Source organism: Mastigoproctus giganteus, chromosome 6 (genome assembly GCF_048544385.1).
Source record: "Mastigoproctus giganteus isolate SK-2022 chromosome 6, ASM4854438v1, whole genome shotgun sequence".
In the NCBI taxonomy this organism is placed as follows: domain Eukaryota; kingdom Metazoa; phylum Arthropoda; class Arachnida; order Uropygi; family Thelyphonidae; genus Mastigoproctus; species Mastigoproctus giganteus.
In genome coordinates, this window is record NC_143580.1 from 18,690,971 (window position 1) to 18,707,347 (window position 16,377).

The 16,377-nt window shown below is 42.3% G+C and overlaps 1 protein-coding gene across 1 annotated transcript in view; it reads left to right on the forward strand.

Annotated features, from left to right (window-relative positions):
- The window catches only part of LOC150084027 (nose resistant to fluoxetine protein 6-like), a 53,857-nt gene that overhangs the window by 10,590 nt on the left and 26,890 nt on the right, over positions 1 to 16,377 (forward strand). The window contains exons 5-6 of the mRNA XM_090375751.1: positions 6,005 to 6,090; positions 7,786 to 7,950. Of these exons, the coding sequence (XP_090231877.1) occupies positions 6,005 to 6,090; positions 7,786 to 7,950 (251 nt within the window). The remainder of the gene's footprint in view (positions 1 to 6,004; positions 6,091 to 7,785; positions 7,951 to 16,377) is intronic.

A 16,377-nucleotide genomic window follows, 5' to 3' on the forward strand; every position in this document is an offset into this window, starting at 1 on the left:
CAAGGTGGTCCACTATTTTTTGTTTCTCGTTTTTCCTGTTATTGGTGATATCAATGGTAAGACTGTTGTAGGTGGTTTGGGTTCCTTTGGCTAGTAGATACATAAGTCCTCAGCGGGTTACCTCTAAATCCAAGGGTAGGGTCCCCGCAAGGACCTGTAGGGCACTCGTACTAACCGTGTTACATGCTCTTGTTATTGTTAATAATATGTTGCGTTGGATCGTGCCCAGTATCCTTTTATTCACTGCTGTTTCTGCTTTCTTGTACCATATGGGAGATCCATATGTTATTATCGGGATGAAGATGGCTTTATAATACAGGGACAGGGTTCTCCTGTTTAGCCCCCAGTCCCTGCGTGTAACTCTGGCAACGAGCGCTGTGTATTTCCGCAGTTTCTCTTTTAGATAGATTAGGTGCGGTTTAAATGATAAGTTCTGATCGATGATCAGTCCCAGATATTTAATTTGCGTTGACAGTTTGATTGTTTGTCCTGCCAGCTTGATTTGTGGTGGTCTTCTAAGGTTTAACCTCCCTCTCAATAGTACTGAGTTCGTCTTCGTTGGCGAGATTGTTAAGGTGTGTAGTTTTGCCCAGTTCTGCAAGGTTTCAAGGGCTTGGTTTCCAAGCGTTTCAAGGTTCTTTCTAGAATCCGCCGCGACCGTCAGTACGAGGTCGTCTGCGAAGGCCTGGGCCTCCACCTCCCCCAGGTCCATGGTGAGGAACTCGTCAAACACTATATTCCACAGGAGCGGCCCCAGGACAGATCCCTGAGGGCAGCCCCTGCGGACCGGCCAGGTCAACTTCTTGTAGGGCGTTATTACTTGGACGTTTCTGTCCGAGAGATAAGTTTTGATGCTCCTGTACAAATTGCTTGGTGTTCTCGCTGCCCTGAGCCTGCAAAGGACGCTCGGCCACCAGAGGGTGTCGAACGCCCCAGCAAAGTCGACGGCTATGACAAGGAAATATTTCTTGGTACACTGCATCGCTTTGGTGATTAGGCCTTGGACGGCATCTATGGTCGAAGATCCCGATTTGAAGCCGTATTGCTTGGGTGAATTCAGGTTTGCCTCATTATAGTGGTTGTGGATCCTTTTATGTAATAATCTTTCGTAAAGCTTGCTTAGTGTCGACAATAAGGCTATGGGTCTATATGAATTGGGATTTTCCTGGTGTCTGTTTCGATTTTTGAGGATCAGTTTTAGATTGGCCGTCCTCCAGCTGGTGGGGAACTGGCCCTCTTTGATACAGGTGTTGTACAGTCGGAGCAGGAGGTCCGGCATAACCTCCGCTGCTTTCTTGACCATTTCCGGCTCAATGAGATCGGGGCCAGGGCACCTTTTGTTCCTGGTTTGTGATACCGCTTCTTGTAGTTCGTTGGCTGTGAAAGGGGGTTCTAGTTGTTGGGTCTCATATTCTTCGTTTGCTTGGCAGATGGCTTTCTGGTCCTCTATTAGTATGCCTGGTGGGTCTTGGATTAGATTGCTGAGTATATTCTTTATTGAGTCCTGCCATGTTGCAGTGAGTGTTCCTTGCGCCGTCTTTGTTGCGGTCATCACTTCGCCTCTGGGGAGTTTGTTTGTGGTGATTTTATACACCACTCCCCAGGGTTCAGTATTTCCTGTTACTTGGACAAGTCGTTCCCAGGATGTTTTCTTGTTTTTCTTAATAGTTTCTGTATAAAAGTTTCGGATCTGTCTATATTGTTGTCTCAGTTCTGCAACTTCCGCCTGGGGCCATGTTCTTCGTGCCCTTTGATACTGCTTTCTTTTATCCTGTACTTGTCTTCTCATTCTTTTCAGCTCCGGGGTCCACCATGGCATTGCTCCCGTCATCGGAGTTTTCCTTGTCATGGACGCTTCCGCTGCATTGATGATTATGCAGGTTATATCTTGTGCGAACTGGCTGGGGTCTATCCTTTCACCTTCGGTCTCCCGTCTGTCCAAGTCCTCCATGTACTGTCTCCCTTGGGTGGATAGGAAATTGCAGTAGGCGTCCCAATTTGCTTTCCCGATTGCGAATCTGTTTGACAGGTATTTAGTGGCGACTGTTCGAGCCTGATTCCTTTGTATGTTGTAAGTGATGGTTCGGTGGTCAGACGTAGTCCACGCGTTTTGTACAGTCCAGTGGGTTACGTTTGTATCTATATTTCTGGACGTTAAAGTTATGTCGATCGTTTCTTCCCATAGCATGTTACAATACGTTGGGAGGCAGAACGGCTGGTTTATGACTGTAAATATTGAATTTGCTAGGAAGTCTTCTAGTTTCCGTCCGTTTGAGGTTCCCCTGCGGTCCGGTTTGGCACTGTGCCAGACAGGTGATCGGCAGTTAACATCCGCTCCAATCAAGATTTTATGTCCTGCCAGGGTTGTCTGTACTGATTGTAGATATGTTGTGGCAAAGTCGATTTCTACTCCAGGCCTACAGTAGAGGGCTATTATGTAGTAGCTGCCTATGGAGCATATTATATGGGCACAGGCTGCCCAGGGCGTGCAAAGTTGTGGTATCTTTGTAACCGTTATCTCTGGATTTCTTACTAGTACTGCTGCCCAGGGGGGTGTCTTCGTTGCTTTGAACAATTTTCTAATTGAGCGGGTATCCCCTTACTTGTTTCTTATTGGTATACGGTTCTAGGACTATGATAATGTCGGCATTATCCTCATCTGCTTGGAGTCGTACCTGCTCAACAACCGCTCGAGCTCGCTGGGCGTTTAGTTGGTGTATCTTTAGTACGCCGCAATTGTATTTTTTATGTTGTACTACCATAATCGATTCTTTGTTGGTAGGTGCCTTTTACCTTGAGGTAAGTGGGACAGTTTGAGTCTCGGATGGAGTGGTTGTGATCCATTCTGAGGCTTTTGCAATTGGTGCAGATGGGTTCCTTAGTTTTGTTGGGGCAGGTCTTAAAATCATGTCCCCTCTCTGAGCAGTGGCCGCAGGTTGATTCCTTTTGGGCACAGGTGTGAGTGGTGTGGCCATATTTGCAACATCTAAAGCATGTCGGTATGGCCACATGTTCTCTAAAACGGAGGCAGCTCCACTCGACAAAAATCCTGCTTTGGTTTTTTAGGACCTGCCAGGCGGGCGGAGTCAGCTCAACTGTCCAGTTATATCCTCCATTTATTTTGGACTGCGTTCTGTATTTTGGGGTCAGCAGTGTCGCCCCTTCTTGATTCGGTAGGTGGCTTTTTAGGTTTCTTCTATATATTTCTTCCGTGAGTTGTTGTGGTTGTAGATTTTGGTCCACATTGAAAATAACTATTGATGGGCCTTTCTTTTTTGGGGTCTCTGCCATGAGTCCCAGGGTATTTAGCTTGGGGTTCGTTATTATCTCCTCGGCTTCCTCCTTGCTTTCCGTCTCAATTACGATACTAGGACTTCTTGTTTTTCGGATAGACTTTATCCTAGTGTCTTCGAAGTCCTCTTTGAGATTGTTTATGACTTTTTGCTTTATTTGTTCACTGGTCGGTCTCTCTTCTCTGGTGGGTCTCAGTATGACGATGTTCGGGGTTTTCAATAATACTTTCTTTTGTTGGATTTCCACTTTGTTTGTTTTCTCTGCCTCGTTTGGTATATTCCTCAGCGCTTGAACATATGTGGGGGCGCGCTGTGGCATTTTATTTGCCCCACATTCCATATAGGTTTGTAGCCGTGTAGATATTCTCTCACTTTCTAAGTATGTACCATGGAGAATTGTCTCCATTTTGTGAAATATTGTCACAATTTGAGACCTCAGTCCGGAGGAGATCCTGTTAGGGTTCTCTTTGAATATATTTTCAAGGGCAGTTTTTAAAATAAATGTTTTCTCATAAACGGAGCCCTCTGGAAGAGTGGGGTTCAGGGGTGGTTCCTGTTGTTTGTCATCGTTGTTTGTTTCCCTTTGAGATGCTGTGTGGTCGTGCTGTTCTCTAGACTCGGTCTGGGAGCGGGTCACTCGCTTATTTTTTCGCTTGGCTTGAGATGCCCCTGATCGGGTGTCCTCCATATCTTCTGTCTCGTCAATAATGTCGAGGTGGCCACTTTGTGCCTGCATCAAGGATTCCATATTTTTTTCTGTTTTCCCTTCCATTTAGCGAATTCCGGATAACCGGGAGAGTTCGGTTTATCGGGCGTATGTTGGGATGATCTGGTAGGGCACTGAAAATGCTGTCGAACGATGTCCTTCACAAATCTGTGGTTGAATTTGGAGGCACACAGGTGGTTATTGAAGTTTTGTGCTATCCCCTTCGGTCACGAAGGGGGGGGGGGGGAATAGCCTAGTGTGAAAATGCTCCCAGAAGAGCAGGGTCACTTCTTAAAGGGGCTTCCTGGGGCGTCACGGGTTCGAGTCCCGCGTCGGGCTTGGATCAGAGTTTAAAAAAAATGCGAAAACGTTTGGAGGTGCATTATGGCCACAGAAGACGATGCGCGAACAACTACAAAAAAAACAAACAAAAAAAAAAACTACACCCTTCAATGGTATAATTGTGTCTGCAAGATGATGACCAATTTATGGATGACAGTGCAGGAATGCCTCGTCGAAGAATGGTTCGGAGAACGTGACGTGGATTTCCACCATATGCCCTGATCTGAATCCTATTAGGAATGTCTGGGACATATTGGAGAAAGGAATGAACTCCTTTTCCTTCAGCTTTTTCGCAGCTATGCAATATTTGCTAGAAGAATGGCTATAATTATACCAAAACGCACTAACACATTTAATAGAATCCATATCACGCCGCACACTTGAAGTTATTCGAATAAAGAAGGCCCTATTCGATACTGAATAAAGATATGCGTTTGTTTTTTTTTGGGCTATTGAATGTATCAACAATAAAGATTTATTCAAATGGCAATGACTTCTCTTCATTGTTTTTACCTGGAAAGTTACTCCTCGACCATTTGGAAAATTGCGAAACTAGTTCATGAAAGAGAAATTGTCTCACCTAACTCTAGGAGGGGAATTTCGACTGTCTTCGTTCCAGAATACCGGTTGCGATCAATAAAAATCGCCATTAAGCTTCATCATTTCCCAAATGATGAAGCTTAATGGCGATTATGATGGATTACCTTCGAAGTAGTCTCACTGTCACTGCATACAGCAATTCCAACGCTTCTGCAACTTCTGACAACAGTCCTGATAGGTTTCGTTTGCACCTCTGATAGTTTCAGTTTCGTATTTTGAATAATTTCCTTAATGGTTGCAAATATAATGGATCACAGTAATTGAGTGGTTCGCGAGCAAATCTTAAATGGAAAGGGCCAAGTGTACATATAAGTCACTATGTCCTATGTCTTCCCAAATACTCCACTGCATGATCTTACCATAGCGTAATATTTTGGAACTTGTACACGGCTGTGGTAAAACCTGATGACCAATAATCGGACACTTTGAATCTTGGAAGTTGCGAGGGCTGTTTAGAAAGTAGTGACAAAATGGCTGCAATGAAAACAGCTGTTTTTGTTGTAGAGTGAAAATTATCCTTGTGGAAATAATAAAGAAACATGCAGCATATAAATGTGGCATTTTTCAGTTTCAAAGAATCCTCCACTTGTAGATCTTTATGCCTCAAATGCAATATATAAAGGCTTGGGTTTCTTCCTTTCCTGGACCACTTGTGTTTGACAGGCACATGTTGCTGTTTATTAGTTATTATTGAATTCTGAATCTAATGTATGCCTCGACTCATGGACACCTGCAGCATGGTGGAAGGTGGTGGAATTGCACCAACTTCGGATTTCGAATAATGTAGAATTTTTATTATTTTCCTTAATTTATTGAAACCTTAGAACAATAGAAATTCTACACGCAACGTTGACTCGGCTGTACATGTAACTCAACCAAACTGGAATTAACTAAGATATTGCATCTATTCGAAAATTTGATGAACAAAAAATTATTTCCACATGCACCATCTTGAAAAATATCCTGCAGGCATCCATGCCTCGACTTTTCAGAAATTGTTTTCTCTGAACGAATTAAATAGTAATTTAATTCATTAATACTATCCGATTATTCTATTTCGTAGATCAGTGGTGGGCATTCTCATTGCTTTGGCCTTGGTAGGAACTGCAATTGATCTACGTCAGAAAAAGAAAGGTTCGGATGATCAAGGTGTGTTTGTTTCTTTTATTTTGTATATTTGGATAAACACTGATGGCCACCCAGCTAATTATTATACTGAACAAGTATTCGGGACATTACATTACAAATACTGAGATGACACGCATCTTTCTAACATCATCGAATCTGCCAAGTTGCGTCCACGAAGCGCCACTGTATTCATTTGTGCATTGAACTTTTCAACGATTTCGATTATTTGGCATTTGTTTGCAATATATTAGAGGATCAGCTTAAATAAAAAAATAGGGATCACCAACATTCCTAATTGTTTATGACACAGTTTATGGATATTGGAGATGTGAGTAAATTAGAAAGTCTTGGTCCTCGTTAGAAATTGGAGGTTTGGGCTATGCACAAATCGAGGCGACAATACATAAATCAATGGGGTCACATGATGTGTTTTATGGCGTAGTGTCATACTGTCTGGGGGTAAGGTGCCATCAGTAATTTGTGAGCAATACAAAACTCTGTAAATGGCACAAATGTGTGTAGTATGTATACGAAGAGTATTGTGTTGGGTTCTGTTGTTTCTCTGGATACTTAGTCACAGAGTTCGTAGTAGGACCATACGTTGCCCGCAACCAACACGAGACGAGCTACGCTTCTCATCATTCTCTGGCTGGTTTCTGCGATGGTCACCTGAGCTTCCTAAACGGAGTCCAAAAATAAGTGTGAGCAAGGGTGTTAATTGGAGAGTAGGAGTCAAAGCCGGGAGTAAGGTGGAAGGACGAGGAAAGCAGGCGTCCTCGAGATGAGTGACGCTGTGGAGGAACGAAGGGTTGCGCATCCCTGGGCCAAGATGCCAACCCAAGCCCAGAGAAAGTAAATTTGCAGGAGAGAGACCCTTGCAAAGAGGAGCGCCATTTGGCATCCCATACAGAAGGTGTCAGCCGAACCTGGCCCATTTTATGGTACACAGGTATATGGTCATCCTAAATGTGAGGTGTCAGTAGCAACTAAATCATCCTATGTGAATAGGTGCATTCTTCTGGTTTAAGTCATTAATACCATTCACATGTAAGTACCTTTAAATACTGAGAGCCGGATAGTCCCATTATCAATTATTACACCCACAAAACATACTTTAGTTTGATTGGTCTTTTTTACAGAATATATTTGGTTTCCTTTACTATTGAATCACCCCGTATGACCATCTCATGTGGAGCCAGAGAATTCGAAAGATTCAGTCTAGTGGTCGGAATTGGGAGAACGTTTGCCATGATATCAAATATGTGGGTATCTGTCGAGTCCGCAGTTCAATTTTAGTGCAGGGCATCAACTGAGATTTGAATAAATTCAATCTCGCCTTACAGTACACAGAATTGTAATCTAAGATCGTTGCATAACCAACATGCTTGACACCCTAGAATTAAACACAACAGGCTAAATTTATTTGCAGTAATATTTCATTTTGTAGATACATTTAGTAGGATGGAAGGATAGAGTCTTTTATCCTTTTGTCCAATTAAATTTACCTACAAAAAGAGTCGGCCGCTGACTATGAATTTGTGGTTTGATTTGTTCCAAAAGATTTTGTGATGGCTTTTGGCGTGGTAAGAGGATTAGGTGATACACCAAAGTCGTCGGGCCCTAGAACGCTGTTACAGTTAACTGGAACCAAATTTACATTGCTGTTTTTACACAATTATATTTTTTTCACTAAATCTTTTCTTCTTCCATTTTTAGGTACGTTTGGTCTAATTTTATCAGCCTTCTCCATGTTCACAAATGTGGAAAAATTAGTGAGCGAGCCATCGGAAAGATACTGTTTCCTACATGGAATGAGATTCATCAGCATATGCTGGATAATATATGCACACACCGGTGGATTTTTAATAGGGAGTGGTACAAGTAAGTCATTCGTTCGTAATTTGTAAATATTTTTTCTCCTGGTTAGGTTTTTATTCTGCTCATCATGATTGAGTTTGCAGTTTTCAATTTTAATCGGATTTAAATTATTTTTTTAAATTTTAATAAAATACTGATTTGCAATTAACTGCACAGATGGAACTGAGGTCCCAAGAAAGCTGCACGAACTGTGCCATTATTCGTATTTCAGTATTTGCGCAGGTGCTATTACATTGAGTTATTAAAGATTTCCAAACCTTAAATATTCCCAAAATTTTGGGCTACTCCATGACTCAGAAGTGCTAGGATGGTTATCAGTTATTTCATATTACACATGTTTCGCCATGACAAATGCTTGAACACAGTGTGGCGTCAACTCGAAGAGGCCATGGAAGATGTTCTCAGGCATCGTGTACCGGGTGGACAGAAGGACTTTCTGGAGTCAGCAAGAGACTGAAGCTCTGGTGTGGAGTGGCGAATGCTGAGTTGCACTGCATCCCACAAATGTTTCGTGGGATTGATGTGGGGGATTGGCTGCCGGAGAAGGCACACGAAATTCTTAAACATGATCCTCAAATGATTAGTGCGCAATGCGGAACTGGTACGCTTTCAGTCTTCACTAGTGTGCCTAGGCTTCACTCTCGTGTGGCGAGAGTGAAGATTGGGTAGAAATTCTTTTTGAATGTGCAATCTATGAAATCCCGTGACTAGAGTTAAAAGCACAATTGGCCCCCTTCCAAGGGTATACCACGGACCTTCGAGGAATAATGCTAGAGGATTTCATTGTCTCCCACAAACTCATAGTCTATAATCAGCCAAACCAGCACACCACCTACAGCAGTTCCACAGGGGATTCTAATATTGAAGTCACTGTAACCACCAGCAATTTAGGCCCGTGTATCCATGTCTGGCAGACTATACCAGATTGGACCCTTAGCGATCATAGAGTTATCACATTCAATCTAACCTAACCCCAAACCCAACTAACACATCCAGGATGCCTAGAAATGACCCAAAGGACCATACTGCTATCAACAACGCGCGCCTGTAGCACGGTAAGTACCCCAGCATTGCAGGTACTTGCTGGAGCGCTCCCTCTAGACCTGGAGGCAGTTCAGGCGGGGCTACTGTTTTTGCTGGCCAGGGGAGTGGCCGCTACCCACCAAGGATACACGACTGACCCGGCGGGCAACCTAAAACACGAAAAAAATAGGCTACAGACCCACCTCCTAGATCTTTGGCAGAGAAGATGGACAGAGACTACAAAAGGCGAAGTAACGAAAAGATTTCTACCAGACCTCAAGAAAATATACCCAAAGCAGCCACCGTGGTACTTCCCAGGGTACCATATGACAACACTATTAACCGGACACGGACCCTACAAGGAGAAGCTGTTTGGCTTCGGACTCGTTGAGGACCCCAACTGCATATGTGGGGAAAGTGAAAGCTGGAGCCACATAGTCTATGATTGTCAACACTATAAAGACCTCAGAGGGCTACTAATAACAAGGTTAAGATACTTCCCAAAAGGACTGGAGCACCACTTCTTGGACACTGAGGATGAATATAGGGCACTCTCCCAGTATGCACAGGACTTATTCACCAGGAGAAAAACACTAATAGCTATCTACAACAACGTACACAGAGATTGACAAAAATCGGCGCCAAATGTGACAAAAAACTGAAACCCCGCAGAGGACCAGTACTTGGACAAGAAGAGTGCTGATCACACGGAAGAGAAAAACAAGGACGGGGGAATGCAGCACAGACAGTAGAGAACAGACTAAACGCAGCACAGCTGCAAACAGCCTGATGGCGATCTGAACGCAGCACAGCTGCAAACAGCCTGATGGCGATCTGAAGAGGACACCCTCGCCCTCTTCACCTATTATTCCCACTTCCTTGGGGGGGAGGGGACATTTTTTGTTCCTTCTCCTCCACCCCCAAACTTCTACTCTGGTGGGGCATGGGCATGCCCCACTGAAAACTGGGGCTATCTACTCTATTGGCCCCATATTTCTGTCTTTTCCCCCCAATCTTCGGTCTCCCTCCCCTCTCTACCTTCATCATAGCGAAAGCCCCACACGTCAAAAACTCAACATGATAAAATTACCTTACGCCCAAAACTCGGCCTAGCAAACCAAAGCGACGTTACCCCTACGATAGCGCAGATTTTTTATTTATTTTTGTTTTCTTTATTTATTTATCTTATTTTTATATATATATATATATATATTTTTTTTTTTTTTTTAATTTGTTTTTATTATTATTATTTTTTATTTTTATTTTATTATTTTTTTTTATTTATTTTATTTATTTATTTTTTTTTTTAAGGTCCTAGCCGCCGAAATCCCAGGAAATTAAGCGGCAGGACCTGCCAGAGTGAATCTACAGCTACTGGGTTCCTGGTCTGCCTCCACGGGGCGTAAGTGGGACAACGTTGGACCTCAATAGGGGTCCAACGGGTAAATGACCAGATGAACAACGGTACAAAACACAACACATGAACAATTCCCACACACTTTTGAATCTCTGGCATTTCCCAGTGAACTGGTTCACCACACTGAAAGCAACACGGAGATGGGGGATATCCCTGGTGCCGTAAGACAACAACACACACTTACACTTACACTTACCGTACGGTGGGACAGTGCATTTAGCATGCCTCCGCCTAGTTAACTGTACCTCCCATCTCTACAAGCTCTTCCAGAACTATTTTACAGAGCGCACTATCGTGGTTAAATCCAATCTTCTGCAGATAACTAGACCAACCTCTCGGGGGTGCCCACAAGGTTCTGTCATGGGGCCCTTTGTGTGGAACATGGTCCTGCACAGCTGACATTCTAAATCTTTTGAAGGATGCAAAATTGTGGTGTTTGCAGACGACCTGACTATGTTTTTTTCTGGGAAATCACGCTTCCACCTTGAAAACAAAGCAAATCTTGTCTTATCAGATCTCTACTCCTGGACTACTCTACTCCTATCAGATCTCTACTCCAGTTCTCAACAAGCTTCAAATCAGTACCAGCAAAACAAAAATGATGCTTTTTAAATCAAAGCTTGACCTACTCTGCCCACCACAAATCAAGATCTCCGGAAACAGCTTCCTATTGTGACACGGGCTGAAGTCCTAAAGGTGGTCATTGACCATAAGCTGAGCTTCCTTCCACATCTACAATACCTAGGGGTCAAAACGAAAAGATTTTCAGCTGAAATCATGAGGATCTCTAAGAGCAACTGGGGACTCTCCAACAAAACACTCTCTCTGTATTATAAAGCCCTTTTCATCCCCATTGTGACCTATGCAGCAGGAGGGTGGTTTCACCGGGTTCAACGGGTACATATGAAAATCAAGGTCAACTCCATTCAACGTGCTATCCTCCTGGCCACGCACATATTATGCCGAACAGTGTCTACAGCTGCCATCCAGATGATAGCTGGAATTCTGCCGCTTGATCTATTTCTAATCTTCAGAGAGCTTAACTTCAGAATTAGAAAGAAAATACCAACGAAGATACAGGGCCTAGAACTAAATCTCAAAGCTGTCCCCAAAGCAGAAAGAGCTCGCTGTTATAACGAACTCATCAACATTTGGCAGCCTAGATTGAACACCTCACACACAAGCTCCGTTACCAGAAAATTCCTCCCTGATGTCACTTTCACAACCTTGAAAACGGTAAAGACCTGGGTTTCCCTCACCTTGGAATCCTCCTACTTGGTTACCGGACAAGGGTCCCTCAACGAAAAGTTACATCTACTGGGTTTGCTACCAACGGATTTGCTACGGCAGGTCAGAGAATTGGAAACATCTTCTTTTCGAATGCAGGTTGTACGATGACTTAAGAACGACCTGGCGTCTAACAGACCAGATGAACAATGGGCACAACACACTACATATCACATGATCTATACACTTTTAAAATCTCTGGCTTTGACAGGGAACTGTCACTCGATACATAGAACATACGCGTAGTTGGGAGCAATCCCAGGAGCTGTTAGACCCTCAAAATACCTATACCTATATACCAAGGGTACAGGAACACCAATTTATTACAGAAGAAAATACATATAAGGCATTTACAAAATTTGCTCAACAGGTATTTGAAATTAGACGAAGCATGCAGTGACAGGCCCTACAGCCTCCACCGCAGCCAAACAATAATCGACAGCCAAAGTGCCCATGAGTCCCTCCATCCCCAGATGGCATTTTAATGTGATGAGGTAACCACCATGAAAGGTGTCTATATTGGACATAACCGAATTGATGGCTTGGCCCCTTCCCCCAAGGGTTACTCTGCAGTGAGTAAGGTCCAGGGAGCCCCACACTCAGTCAGTTGGTAAATATAAAGGGGAGAGAGTTTTACAAGCAGCCAGGGAAGCAACTCGGCTGAATAATATTAGTAAACTTGTAGCAAGGGAATAGAATGAACACTCAGCTAGAAGGCAGAATTATGATAAATACCACTTTACAGTGGGACCAACTGATGATGTTTCCAATAACAAATTCAAAATGGGAAGCATTCAAGGAACTTATCTTGGAAGCTACCAGGCTTTACATACCAACTAAGAAATATTGTTCAAGGTTTAGGCCTAAATGAATGTCAGATGAACTAATGAGGCATATGGCAGAGAAGAAAAATGCATGGGATACATACAAATTAACACATGACACAGAAGCCTATGATAGATACAAGTTGATCTGTAACCAGGTTACAAAGGAGGTTAGGCAGGCGAAGGCAGATTACGAGAAATCCTTGGCAAGGGATGCGAAGAAAAACAGCAAAGAGTTCTTTACTTAGGTAAACTCTAGAAGGAAGGGGATGAATCAGATTGGTCCACTTGATATCGATGGGTCAAATGTTGATGATCCTGCTCAGGTAGCTAACAAACTAAATGAATATTTTGCATCGACATTCACACATGAGGAGCTATTCAGCGAGGGGAATGCCAGAAGTGTATTGAACTCTAGCAGTAAGCTGCAGAATCTTGAAATAACTGGGAGTAAAGTGGAGGAGAAATTGTTGAAGATAAACACAAGAAAGGCACCCGGGGTGGATGGGATCTATCCAGTTATATTAAAGGAGGGAGCAAAGGAAGTAAGCAAACCCTTAGTCATAATTATGAGAGCTTCCTTGGACTCAGGGGAAGTACCCATAGACTGGAGATGTGCAAATGTGACCCCAATTCACAAAGGAGGATCAAAGGCTGACACAAGTAATTATAGACCTGTGAGTTTAAATTCTGTTCCAGGAAAATTAATGGAGGCACTGGTTAAAGAAGCACTGCAGGATCATTTAGACAAGACTTCAGTTATAGCTCGGACACAGCATGGTTTTGTTAAGGGGAAGTCTTGCCTGACCAATTTGATTGGATACTGTGATGCAGTCACAAAAGAACTGGATGCAGGGAATAGCTTTGATATTATATACTTGGATCTTAGAAAGGCTTTTGATACTGTTGCACATGGAAGACTGCTACACAAATTGGAGCAGTGTGACATTGGAGGCAAATTGCTGCAATGGATAAAGGGGTGGTTGGAGGGGAGAAGATAGAGAGTGGTAATCAATGGACACTGCTCATCGTGGACTAATGTTATTAGTGGAGTCCCTCAGGGCTCAGTGTTGGGTCCATTATTGTTTTCTGTATTTATAAATGATATTGATGATGGTATATCAAGCTTAATGTTCAAGTTTGCAGACGATACAAAGGTTGGCAGGGTTGTCAAGGACACTACTGACACTATGCTGCTGCAACAGGATCTGGAAAGGTTGAGCAGATGGGATGAGAGGTGGCAAATGAAGTTTAACATTGACAAATGTAAAGTACTACACATGGGAAACAGCAACCCCAGAGCAACGTATCAACTCTGTGGTACTACACTGACAGTGGTAGAGAATGAAAGGGACTTGGGGGTGGTTGTGCAGGCAGATATGAAGTTCTCTGATCAGTGCAGACGGGCTGCAAGAGTAGCTCATGGAGTATTGTCAATGATATACAGGAACTTTTCCAACAGGGATAAGGAGGTGATTCTCCCCTTGTATAAGGCAGTGGTCAGGCCACACCTTGAGTATTGTGGTGTACAGGTCTGGAGGCCTCATTTCAAGAAGGATGTAGAGCTGCTGGAACGAGTACAGAGAAGGGCAACAAGATTAGTGAATGGAACAAAGGGGTGCTCTTACGAAGAAAGGCTTAAGTTTTGCAAATTACAGTGTCTGAAGACACTGTAATTTGCGAAAGCCAGACACTATAATTTGCAACACCAGCGAGTTGATCTGATAGAGGTGTATAAAGCTTTGAATGGTTTGAGCCTGCTCAGTGCTGATGGGATTCTTCTTCTAGCTCAGAAAAATCACCTGCGAGGGCATAAATTCAAATTGAGGAAAGACAGATGTAGGATAGATGTGAGGAAATTTGCCTTTGGCCAGCGAGTGGTTGGTTGGTGGAACAGACGTCCATCCCTTGTGGTGGAGGTTGATAGCCTAAATAAGTTTAAGGCTCAGCTGGACAGGTATTTTGAACGAACAGAGGGGTGAAGTGGAAGTGGATTTTTTTTTTTTTTTTTTTTTGGCTGATGCTGCATAAGCTTGCTTTCTTGCATCAAATGCCTCAACTAATGCTAAATGCTAATGCTAAAGATGGTATGGTAAATTTAGATTTCCATTGCAATGAAGGTTGACTGGTGGCAATCCGCAACTGGAAATTGTAGTAAAATGGGCAATAGACTCTTATCTGGATTTTCAATAGGGCTTTTAATAAGGAAGATTCAGTGGGTTTGGAGTTTGAAGAAGAACAGCATACAGAGAGAAGTCATAAATGGATATTCTTCAGAGTCGAGTGGAGTGGAAATGGGAATGTTGCAAGATCAGTGTCCCCAACTCTCTTTGTGGTATACCTATTATCAGAATTTTTCAAATGTAAAGAATTAATTTCATTATTCCTATGCATAAGGGAGAGAAACCTCACTTGGAACGTAATATCCAGGTCTGCAAGCTGCATCTAAAGGAAGATAAAAGAACTCGTCAGGGAACTATTTTAGCATCATTGTGCCATTCTAATAGTGATGTCATTATTTAGTTACTATTTCATTAAGTAATTGGAATTTTTAAAACATTTCAATCGTAATTTGATTTGTAATGATAACTGAAAACACACCAGTAAATTTATTTTTTTTCTTTGATAGAAAACTTGTTGAGATATAAAGAATGGTTTCATGACATCTCCAAGTGCAGTCTGTTTAATGGATACGTCATCGTTGACACCTTCTTCTTTATTACGTAAGTAAAGGCTTTATTAAAACACTTTTCTGTTTACCATCATTCATTTTCTGGTTCTTTAATATACGCATTTCTGATAGTTTCCCATCCACCATTCAGAAAGGTTAGTCGAGGGTTTTCAAATTTCATTAAAATTTAACCCACAGCAAACCGTGAAATTATCTTTGTCCGTCTGTTAGTCCTCATGTAATAACTCAATTCTCGGTGAATGAAATTTTATATTAGCCTATTTTAGAGGGATAGATCCAGCCTTCCCAAATTGCTTAAATTTGGAACCAACAAAAATTTGGGCGGATCCAAAACCAACCATGCAAATAAGTCTCCCGGAAACAACTCTGCAGTCGTGGAAGAGTAGAATGAATTGGTTGATTATATGTCTATTGTTCAGTATGATTATCCATCCTTGTAAGGTGGTTAAAATATGGAAGAAAATAAATAGACTGTGTTATGGTTATTAAGATAAAAACATGTTAATTAATAACCGCAGTAAGTTACATTTCAGGCGCATTATGTTTTTTCTTAAAATTAATTGATTTTTCTCCATTTTCTGTGATTAACTGAAGTGAAAAGTAAATATTGTTATCTTTTTAACAGTTAATTAGTAAAATTATGACTTTATATAACACTTAATAAAGTTCTATAGTTTTATTGTCTCTAAACCTAGTCGTTCAGATTAATTACAACCTTATAATATTTATTACTCTTCTCTCCTTTACTTTTTTAAGATTCTTTTCCCTATATATATGCTCGAATATATATATAATGAGAGTAGGAGTGTGTTATAGGCCTAAGGAATCTGCGGATAAAAAAAAAACTAGGTGGCAGTGAATTTTTCCATCAGGATCGAAGAGGAAAGAGTGAAGAGAACAGCAACCGGTACTCGTACCATGAAAGATTTTGGTTATGCAAATTGCAGTGTCCGGAAACTAGGCCCTTGTATAGAGATCTGAATGAGGTGTTTAAAGCTTTGAATGAATAGTGTTCGCTCGATGCTGATGGACTACTCAGCTTTGCTCACACGTAAGGGGCTCTAAAAGATTCTGTGGCTATAAATCCGATTCTTTCAGCAGGGCAGGCCTTAGTTTGCGAAGTGCCCGAGGAGTTGGTTGTTGTCATGCAGTGCGAAGACCAAAGGCTCCCGAACACGTTCGGTCGG